This window comes from Chamaea fasciata, unplaced genomic scaffold, assembly GCF_029207755.1.
Source record: "Chamaea fasciata isolate MVZ Bird 193981 ecotype frontalis unplaced genomic scaffold, bChaFas1.0.hap1 SCAF_8, whole genome shotgun sequence".
NCBI classification, from domain to species: Eukaryota; Metazoa; Chordata; class Aves; order Passeriformes; family Sylviidae; genus Chamaea; species Chamaea fasciata.
The window spans coordinates 12,132,519-12,143,260 of record NW_027094093.1 but is presented as its reverse complement, the minus strand read 5'-3'; the positions used below and the strand labels follow the sequence as shown (position 1 = coordinate 12,143,260).

The following is a 10,742-nucleotide window of genomic DNA, read 5'->3' as shown; positions in this document are numbered from 1 at the left end:
CGTGGGCAACACCGACTGGCTGGTAGTTTTCTTAACTACTCCAGTTTTTGGTCAGGTGATTGGTGTGTACGTGCCAAGATTCAGGTGGTTCACATTTTTCCTTTATGGGTTCTCATGGACCTGATCTAATTGTTTACACAGATGCACTTACTTCTCAACCCAACAACAGGTGGTTGTGTTTACGAACCTTTCATACCAAGATTGTTTTCACATGGGAACTTGCAAATTGCTTAACTACACTTAAAAGAGAGGACAGGCTAGCTATTAATTAAATAGAGCAGGCCTGATTTTATGAGACCTTTCTTTTATAATTATTCTACCTGTCACAACATATATATATACATATATATATATGGTAATTATTAAACCTTTTGCTTTAAGAAAAATATAGGAGGCCTAAACTCATTAAGTAAAATTAAGCGAACCAATCTTTTAAAAGAAAAATAATTGTAATTTTTTGTTGCTTTCCTATTTTGAGTATCTCATCTGAAAACCTGTTCCTTGCCATGTTTTTCCCCTACAACATAAAACTATGTGTATTTCCAGGGACTGAATTTGAAATTGCTCCTGCTGTTTGTGGCCTGGTGTGTATCTGAATGCCTGAGTAACTAACTCCCTGCTGAATGAAATGTTTTCCTGACCTGAATTCATTTGAGTTTATTGACTGGCTGCACAGTCTTGGTGCTGTTCCAGAACCTTAGAAGGAAAAGATGCAAGACTGCAGAGGATGATGTAGAGATGTACTAAGTGCAAGACGCAGAGAATATTTTTCGGACTTTATTATAAACTTTTTAGATAGATGTGGTGGGTTAACCCTGGCTGGGTGACAGATGCCTGCCAAACCACACCCACACTGTCACAGCTCTCTGCAGCTGGACTGGGGAGAAAAAAGGAGCAGCCTTGGCATTAAGTGTAAGGATGGCCTTTATTTGCTTTAAAAAAAAAAAGTTACAAAGTAAGGAAGATCACTGTAGTATTGAACACATTGCATTGTGATGACCAATTTTTTCATTTATTTTAGTAGGTGTACTCTGGTTACCAGTATTTCAGTTAATGCTCACTGTTAGCTTACAACAGTACAGACTTCACTTTTTTCCCCCCAATCTTTCTGAATTGAACTGTCCTGAGAATTTCTATTAGGAATTAAAGTTTCAGGGAGCAGATAAGTTGTTTGGTTTAGCATGTGAGCTGCCAGCATAAAAGAATCTCTAAACTTCAAGGGGGAGGGTTGAAATTTTGGCTGCCTTAGGTTGCAGCAGCTGTGCCTTTACAGAGCAGCACAGAGCAGCTGCTCCCCCTGCCCCAGCCCTGCCAGCTCTGTGTGGAACAGCACTGCTTGTACTTCCACGAGGGAAGGGGAAAAGGAAGCACCCCTGGAGCTGCACGGGCACCTGGCAGCCCCTGAGGAACACGGGCCACCAGCTGTGGCAGCCAGCAGGCTCAGAGATGCCTCTTCATGCCCCACCACGGTAACCAGCTGCTGCCACCACAACAGCTTCTTCCCAGCAGTGAGGCTCCCACCTTCTCCAGGAGTTGGAAAAGAGGATTGCTTTATGCTGGAAGTCTGATAAAGGGATGACAAAGTACCTGGGGACATGAACAACCACCTCTGACAGGGGCTATTTGGTGGTACAGACTGCAGTGCCACACAAGCCATGGCCTCTTCACTTGGGAGGCTTTTGTATAGTTTAATTTGCAAGCAGACTGCCCTAAGTCTCATTAACCATATCACATCTACTCCAATACAGACAGAAATCCCAACAGATGACGTGGATTTCACCGTGGAAGGCCTTAAATTACATTATTACAGTAGAAAATACAGGAGGTAGAAAGTAACTGAAAGGACAAATGCAGGTTAAGAGTCAAATCTAACAGCTCCTGTAAGCTACTTGAACATGGTTTTAAAAACTAAATCCAGTATTTCATTAACTATAGAAAACAGTTAAAATAAATTGCCATGAGAGCCCTTATATCATGCTTGATACAGGGAGGTAGGATGTAAGAATCAGAAGGACACATGAGACATGACACTTATCTACAGCTCCTGTTTGCTTTACTGAGGCCAGAGTTTCACAGGTCAGTCACCCTCTTCAGCTTCAGACTCCGACTCTGCAACAGAGAGACCTCATCAGCAGCCTGGCCATGCCCAGCCCCCAGCTCAGCTCTGCCCTGCACAACAGCTGCCACTGGATCCACACGGATTGTCCTGGCAAGCTTTTCTAGCCAGGACCAGGGGAGGGGCAATTAACATCCCCCACTTCAAAACACTGCATTAGGCTTCCCAAAATGAACAAGGTCCACATATGAGCTAAGTTACCTTCTTCAGCATTCTTGAGCCATTCAACAAACTTCTTCATCTGCTCCAGAAAAACACTCTTTCCTTTTGCAAGATGTGCATCTTTATACCACTTGAGGATGGGTTCTTCACTCAGAACTTCAGCTGTGAAGATGGGCAAGAGCAGTATTAACACACCAAACTGCTGAGAACTGACTGGCAGCCTTTGCTTCCTCCTCTAAAAGCATCATGTACTTCTCTGGGAACAGCTGGACAGATCTACACTAGGAGTGCCTTCAGTTTTGAAATTCGGAACCAGGCATTTTGGATGATTCCTCATGTTGGGAGTTTCCTCAGCACTGTATCCAGGAGCTGCACTCTCACTAACAGTCTGGAGCGTTGCAGGGTTATTTGAGATGGCACACTTTACGCCAAGGTGCAGTTAACAGCTAAGAACTGATGCAAATTCTTTCAAAGTCCAAAGTAAACACTTCCTGTGGTGAAGGTGTTTTTTAAATTTTACAAGTACAATACAGTCTTCAGTTTAACAGGTTTCCATGAGTGGACAGCGTGTTTTTCAGCACTACCTTTTATCAGACATTTAAAAGAGCCTAGAGCAGCCCAGAACACGTTGGTGGTCTCAATCTTCAGCTGCTCACGGTCAGTGTTAAGAGAACTAAGAAGAAATAACTATCATGGAACTTAACAGAATGCCCTAAAAATCTAAATTTAGCTTTGTTCTGCAACTCTTAAGCAGATCTACTGTAGGCAGGCAGCATCTTTGTCTTGCACTTCCCCGTGTGCAAGACAAAGATGCTGCAAGGCCAGCCACATGCACCTTTGCATTTTTACAAACAGGATGTAGAAAATTTTTCAGCGTACGAAGTGCAATGTTGTAGCAGTGATCTCCCCCAAAGAATTTGTCAGAGCCAAAGCATTCTGTTTCAGAAGCTTTAAAAACCCCAAACGACCAAAACCAACCCCTCCAAAACCCCATGAACCCCTGAAACTACAATCCCACAGAAGTTACCTTTGTAGAAGAGCACCACTATTTTCTGGAAGGCCTTCATGAAGTGAATGTTATCATAACAATACTCCTGAATCTTCAACAGAAGAGTCAGCTCTGACTGACCTTGGGTGGTGAAGGCAGCAAGTAGAGGGCTGTATTGCTGTAACAAAAACAACAGATTGGCACACACAGAGCACTTCACATTTACCCTCTGACTAAAGCTGGTTTTGCAGTTTCCATCAGCCGCTGCTTAGAAATCTGCAACCACAGCCCCACCCCAGAGCAGCTGTGCAGCAGTCCCTGCCTCTGCCTCAGGCCCTTGGCCTGTAATGCTCCTCACCAGGGGGAGAATCCCCCGTCTCCTTCTGTCTCTGCACTAGCATGGATGTAGCCTGAACATTTAAAAGGGAGCTGCAGAGAGGGAAAACCAAGCTCTACCAAGGAGTGCAGAAGTCCATACTGAAATTACAATACCTTCAAATGCTTAATGGCTTGCTCTGCTACCAGCTCCTCCTTTTTGTTCCACTCCACTGTGCTCATTACACTTGACCAGATTATGGCTACCACAGTCTGTTCTGAGATGTTGTTTTTCTTCATCTCCTCCTTCACATACAAGATAATCTGCCAAGAGAGCCAGCACAAAGAGTCAGCACAAAGGCCACATATGGCATTAAGCTAAATTAAAACTTCTCTTCTAAAGGTAACCCAGAAGGTTTCAGAATGACAGCCAACCTCCTTGACCATACAGTAGGATTCAGGACATTAAGGAAAGACCACAAAGCTAGTATCAACCCCTCCAGTCCTCATTTTTGCTCCCAGTGTGAGCTGAGTTCTGTATGAAAGAGAGACAGGCACAGAAAGCACCTCCACCCTGTTACAAACACCTACATCCTTGAATGGATCTCCCCGTGACATCTGCTCCTGCAGTTCCTTCTGCAGTTCCTTCCGAGCTCCTATGGATTGCTGGTTCCGAACATACTCAGAAAGTTCCTTTAGTCCTGCTTCAGTGAAGTACTTGGAGAAGTGTTCAACACTTTGTTTGTTGGCTGGGAAGAGTTCCTGAAAAGGAAGTTTAGAACTCTTTTGTAAAAGAAATGTGTGCTGATTACCTTGCTGGCAAATGCTGTTCGCTGAAGTGGCTCACGGAGCAACAGAGTAGCTCCAGTGGTACTCACCATGAGCCTGTTGTCCATGTTTACTTTGCGAAGACTGACAGCCACTGCATTGATATCTTTCTCATTGATCCATGATTTGAACAGCTTGACTGCAAAAGCTGCAGAAACACCTGTGCAGTTGGAATAGTTCTATTATTAGTGAAATTCAGAACACAGGGATCCACAGACCTGAGTACAGGGTACCTCGTTTGTCAAACTGCTCAGAGCCGGAGCTGTGCTTCCAGGCAACCCCAGCACAGTCTGCACTACCTCTCCCTGCCCAGGGACACTGCAGCACGCTGGACTTTTCCTATCACTCAGCATCACAAAGTCTCCCCTGTGCTAAACTCAACTCTTCTTGCTGCAATTGGGGAAGCAACCTGAAGACATGACACACCTTTTGCATCCTGAAAGGTCCCTCTCCAAAATACAGCAGTGCCTTGCTGGGCAGCTCTAGTGACAGCAGCATCATGCAGGGAAGTCCAACACACAAGCTTTCTCAAGAAACTAATTTTCTGAAGTCTTAAGATCTTCCAAGTTGTGGGGCATCACATTTACCTTTGCTAATCCTGTAGTCAATCTACCACCAGAGGAAGCTCATCAGTTGCAAGGGTGTATTGTCATCACAGTTTCCACTTACTTGTCATGGGTCTGTCTCCCTAAGGGAGGAGCTGGGCCACACTTACCTTCTTTAACCAAGTTCTCATTGTAGAGACTGTTGAGAATTGATGCATTGAGTGTCCCGTTGGCAAGCAGAATCCCCGTCAGCATGGCCAGTTTGTTCCGCTCAGATTCTGAGAACCCTTTCAGGAACAGCAGCAACTGCAGGACAAGTAAGAAGAGCTGCACAAAACTACCACTTCTCACTAAACTTTGGCCACTGCCTCTGGGTTAAACACTTTTGTTTCGTCAAGCTAGCAGAAGCACTAGTCACTGGTAGTCATGCAAGCCTGTCATTCTTCTATGAAGAACTTTCAAGGGTTGCATTTTAATAATCCACGTTATGATGTAACCCTTCTACAGAGTGATTAACTAGCAGAATGTGGAGGTTTATTTGTCTGCTGATAAAAAACCATTCCATACCTTTTTGACTTCATCTTCAAAGCCTTTCTCCAGGTACTTGTAACGCCTGATTAGCTTGTTAAAAACCTAAAAAGACAGAGTACATTACCTTTTGCTGTGAATTATCATTTGATTAGAATTTTAAAAGAACTAAGTTCAGTAAAATAGGTCAGAACTCTTTAGAGCACTTACAGCTTGGAACACTGTTTACCACTTCCAGTATGCTTAAAGCCATGAATTATTTTTACCTTAACTTAAAATTACACAAACGTTTAATTTTTGACCATTAAACAGCTTGAAGTTAAATTGTCCCCATTTCAGAACTAACCTGAGCAAATGCTTGCATGGTTTCTAGGTCTTCCTGTGCTGCAAACACACAGACGTTTGTGCGTGTCATGTCGTCTGCCAGGGTCCCGCCTGGGGCTGCAGGAGGATTTCAGTGTTAGAAGTGTTAGTGCCAGTGAGGGCACTGAGCAGTCTCCACAGCACCACTCCAACACACACAAGACGCAGCACGTTGTCCTTTCATGATGAACTCAATGACCAGATCACCACAGACACCCCTACAGTACCCTCTGTTCTACTGCTACACCAGAACTTTAAAATCAGCTTAGATTTGAACATTTAACTACTCTGGCCCCCTACTGCTAAGGGGATTGACAACACATCTTGTTTCTACATGAGTAAGTTAACAAGGCCGTATGAGCTCCTCTTCCTTTAAAGGAAGCCACTGAAGCTGCTTAATTCCAGCAAGTGTCTTTTTAGTGTCTGCTGCAATAGCGCAGCTTCGTGCCTTTTACATGACAGTCACAACAGCAGGCTGAAACACATAGAGACACACAGTTCAAAATGCAGTGCTGCAAAGGTGAGCTTGAAACTGTAGTTATTTAGGCTGCCTCACGAATGAAGGTGCATTCAGGTCACCAGCTTCAGTGCCAGAACACCTCATCATCAATTTCTACACCATACCACATACAGTGGAGATCCTTTGTTATGTATTAGTCAAAAACATGACTTTAAGACCAGAGATGAGTATTTCTGGTAATAATATTAAAAACTGGTATGGCAACAGGATGTCAGCTTTTTTCTGGCCTCCTCTGACTGAAGATCAGAGCTGGTCTTCTTAGCTACTTGTTACAGAGAGGGAGTTGAGTAAAGCACTCCACATCACCACTACCACAGCAATGCCTTCCTCCCTTTCCATCAGCCTTGTTCCTAGAAGGAACACTTCCTAACAGGATGCAGTGGTTAAGACTCTTGGATGCAAACCCACATACTGTAACAATTACAGTATGTGCTTACCAGGTTGGTGAGCATCTCTTCCTCTTTTCTCAGTACACAGAGTGTGTACCTGAGTTTACAAGACTTTTCATCATCACATTTCACTTCCTCAGTCCCTGTGTTTTCTGCTGACTCAACCATCCTCTCCTTTCTCACTCCCTGATGTCTGCTAGAGCAATGACCTCACAATTGTCAACAAGAAATCATTTGTAATAGCATGTCCAAAACTAAGCACTTCAGACTCTTCTGTAAACAAGTTTCCTTTCCAAAATAACATGGCAGGATGCTCAAATCACAGGATCGCGTCAGAATCTTTCAGGGCAACTACTGGTCTTGTTACCACAGACCACACACCTGAAACAAGCATTCATCCATCTCTCATCATTTACTACTTCTAGTAAAAAACCCCCAAAAAACAAAACCCAACAAAAAACCCAACCAACAAAAATCAGCCAAACAAACAAAACCAACCACACCTACCACACCCAAAAACCCAAAGTACTTTCTTCTAAGCAGAGTTTGTACAATCTACACTTGAAGGAATGCAAACAGGCTCAAGTAGAACTGAGGCAGGTTATACAGAGTGTTTCTACAGTAACTGCTGAAGCACCAAGATGGTCAGGTGGTTTACCACATATTAACTTAAACCCTGTTCTACACACTCAGTGGGCTCTTTAGCAGAGATTTTACACTGAAAGAAAATAGCTTTTGCAGAGTGAAGTGAACGAAGCTGACAGCAGCCACATCAAAGGGACTTACCCAGCATTCCACCAGCCACCAGGATGTCAAAAAGTGTTTCTGCATAGCGGCGATAATCAAGTTTTGCACCGGAAGCATCAAGAAACTTTGCTACTGCCTCCAAGTCAGTGCCAGTTTCAGTTAAACCTTGAATAATACAGTCCTGGAACTGAGTAGGGTCAAACCTCTCTTTTTCATCTGTAAAGCAAAAGTGTTGACGTAAGATTTCCATGAAGAATTCTTTGGGATGATCATTACTTGGCTCTAATAAAGCTTACCTGACTTCTCAGTTTGATTCCTATACCCCCATTCTCACGTCAGATCACTCTTTCCCCCCAAAACCAGAGACTTAGCTCATGCTGGAAAGCAATTTTTAATACATTCCCCTATAATTTTGTACATTTGACTCCATTACTCATCTTTTATCTCAGCTTTTTGGGCCTGTTTCAGATGAAATCTGACTGACAAACTGCATACCATTATCACACCCAAGTCACCTGGCAATTCACTTTTTGGCTATGAAGACCATCCCCTCCTCTTAATCTGCAGCTGAATTTGAGGCAATGACTTTTCCTCCAGTGCTTGGGGGAAATGTAGACATAAGAACTAATTTAATGGACTGTAACTGCAGCTCTATTTAGCATCCTTTGCTGTGGTTAAGCAGAACACGCCTGATGTATCTGCATACCTGACACATCAGATGATCATTGCCTTGTTTTTACTACTGGCAGGGCACAGGGAAAATGCAACAAATCCACCCATGTAACTAACAGGAAGTCTTAAAGAGGTCTTCAATTCTCCTCATCTCAATTTGTCCTTGGATTATGGAAATCATGAGATGAAAAGCTTCCAAAGATAAGAGAACTCAACTGCAGATCTTGAGTGCTATCTACAACATCTTAGTCAATTCTGTTAGCAGCCTAGTAGGGCATACTGGTGTCCAGTGTCAATGCAAGTACCAACACATTGGTCACAGCTGGGTGCAAGTTTGGAAATACCGGATCAGTTATTTTCCAGGGCAGGTCCATGGAGTTCACTGTTCCAGAAGAGCTGCTTCACAGCAAACTATGGTTAAATGCTTAAAAAGAGACTAAACCCATGGCTGCTGGCATTTCATATGCTAGACAGACCACAGCAAACTCCATCATTCAAGAGTGCTCTGACATTCTAACAGGTTCCATAAATCCAAGTGTGCTCCTGCATGCACAGCATCCCTAAAGCTGCCTGTTACAGCTGGAACACTGCTGGTATACAAAGTAAACTGTATTGAAGAGAAACCCTAAGAGTGTCCCCTCTTTCTCTTCCTGTTGGAAAAAAAGCTCCACCAAAATACTAAGTTACTCATCACACCTCTTCAGTCACTAACTCTTCTTATGCAAGTAGCTGTGCATGTAGATAGACAGGCCTTTGCATACCCCATACTTAAGAGCTTTTTTAGATGCTGACTGGGGGACGGGTGGATTTGTGGGATTTTGTTGTGGGTTCTTTCCATCAATTTTTAAAAACTGAGAAGAGGACAATGTAACTTTTATCCAGTGGCTAAGACTAAAATTCTTACTACGTGCTCCTTAGATGTATGTATTAACCTGCAACAAGCCTGTGCTGGAGCTCCCCTGTAATTCAGGGGTACTAGATCCTTCTGTTTGCAGGCTAAAGACACTCAGGACAGTTCAAGAATGACCATCTTTTAGGTGAAGGTGATCACAGCAAATTCAGCATCAATTCTGACTGCAAAAATATTTTTTATTAGTGCAGAGAAAATTCCAGTCAGCCTCAAGACTCTGCACTTAGCAAGCATGGTCTCATACAAAAAATTTACAGCGAGCGTATGAAGACACTGGTTTGTTCACTGACAGAAACCAACGTTTTACCGAACACACAGCGCTGGCAGCCGGTCCTGGCAGCGGGCACGGTGCGGTAACTCACCTCTTTTTCTGGTTTTAAAACGCTGGCCCGATAGTGTCGGCTTCTGCGGCTTTTGATTATTCATAAAAGACACCCTGGAAGGAAGCAGAAAGCCCCGTGAGGACGCTGCAGGCAGGGCCGCTCCTCCCTGCAGCTCCCGCGGCTGCGGGCGGCGCCGGCCCCCGCCCGGCTCCCGGCACGCACCGGGCTCGGCGGGCGGGGGGCGGCCGCAGGGCGGAGCCGGGGCCCGCGCCGTGCCCGCGCCTCTCGCCCCTGGGCCCCGCAGCGCGGCCCCGGCTGCCGGTGCCTTGGCTGCCCGTGCCTTGGCTGCCGGGGCCTTCGCCGCCGCCAACGCGGCCCCGCTCCCGGGCACCCGTGCAGGGGAGGAGGAAGAGCTTACAGCACCTCCCTCCGCCGGCCTGCAGCGCGGCGCGGCCCGGCCCTTACGGCCCACACTATCGCAGCCGGCCCCGGCCGGCCGCCCCCCAGCCCGAGCCCGTCTCCTCACCGACTTTAAGGCAGAGAGAAAATGCCCGAGCGGCCCGGAGCGGAGACGGGCAGGAACGGCAGCGAGGAGCGGCGGCAGCGAGAGCTGTGCGAGCGGAACCGACGCCAGAGGAAGAGGGGAGGGCCGCGCTCCGCCCCGCCCCGCCGAGAGGATGGAGGGAAGGGCCGGGAGCGGGGCGGGCGCTCTCGGCGCCGCGTGTGCTGCCCGCCAGCTGGCTCCGAGGGTCTCTGCCCCGCCGGCAGAGCTGCCCGGCCCAGCCCTACCCGGCGTTGGCGCGCCCGGGACCCGGCGCCCGGTGCCCCTGGCGCTCCCCGCCCTGCGGCGGAGCCGGCCCGGCACCGCGGGGACGCCTCCCCCCGGCTGGTCTGCGGCCCACGGAGCGCAGCTGATGAGTGCCGGGGGCAGCACCGGGACCTGCGCTGCATCGAACTTCAGTACCATACCTGCTGTGCTGCTTGACCCTAGATTTGCTGTTGCAGTTGTAATAATGTCTTCTTTCAGATCCTGGTGGTAACAGCACCGTGTAAGCATTCGTTGTACTGTAGTCTGTGCAGACAGGACTACCAGTTAGAAGCTGTGCCCATGTGACACAGCAAAGTCCCTGGGCTCCAGAAGCACAGGCCTTTCTACTGCCGTTTAAACACGGGTTCTTTCACTAGCAATCACCTCCTCAGGTCTCATCCTACCCTCAGGCTGTAGGGCAGCCTGTCAGCAGACAGCATAAACACACCCACTGTGTTAGTTGAGGCCCTTTAAGTACTACGTAAAAAAGATGGGCTGCCAAACTCACAGCAGCACAGAGCTGGAGAC

General features: G+C 46.5%; 1 protein-coding gene across 2 annotated transcripts; it reads right to left on the bottom strand.

Moving 5' to 3' along the window:
- Window positions 1–906: 906 nt before the first annotated feature.
- Window positions 907–10,059, bottom strand: BZW1 (basic leucine zipper and W2 domains 1). Of its 2 annotated transcripts, XM_066189661.1 has the most exons (12): window positions 9,933–10,059; window positions 9,446–9,519; window positions 7,541–7,717; window positions 5,829–5,923; window positions 5,522–5,587; window positions 5,125–5,260; window positions 4,460–4,569; window positions 4,173–4,343; window positions 3,759–3,905; window positions 3,306–3,444; window positions 2,318–2,440; window positions 907–2,109 (listed from the first exon to the last, which is right to left on the bottom strand). In XM_066189661.1, exons 2-12 carry the CDS (start codon window positions 9,507–9,509, stop codon window positions 2,078–2,080), a joined length of 1,260 nt encoding a protein of 419 aa, XP_066045758.1. In that variant the 5' UTR covers window positions 9,510–9,519; window positions 9,933–10,059; the 3' UTR covers window positions 907–2,077. The 2 variants fall into 2 exon arrangements, with proteins under 2 accessions (XP_066045758.1, XP_066045759.1); XM_066189662.1 differs by lacking the exons at window positions 9,446–9,519; window positions 9,933–10,059 and having other exon boundaries at window positions 5,918–5,923; window positions 7,541–7,710.
- Window positions 10,060–10,742: the final 683 nt, after the last annotated feature.

Bases quoted from the DNA above. Each gene is read 5' to 3' on its own strand.
- BZW1 (XM_066189661.1), bottom strand. From the start codon at position 9,509: ATGAATAATCAAAAGCCGCAGAAGCCGACACTATCGGGCCAGCGTTTT. The intron at 4,570-5,124 runs GTAAGTGTGGCC...CCAACTGCACAG, and splicing joins TGAGAACTTGGTTAAAGAAG to GTGTTTCTGCAGCTTTTGCA. The intron at 2,441-3,305 runs GTAACTTCTGTG...CCATCTTCACAG, and splicing joins AGTGGTGCTCTTCTACAAAG to CTGAAGTTCTGAGTGAAGAA.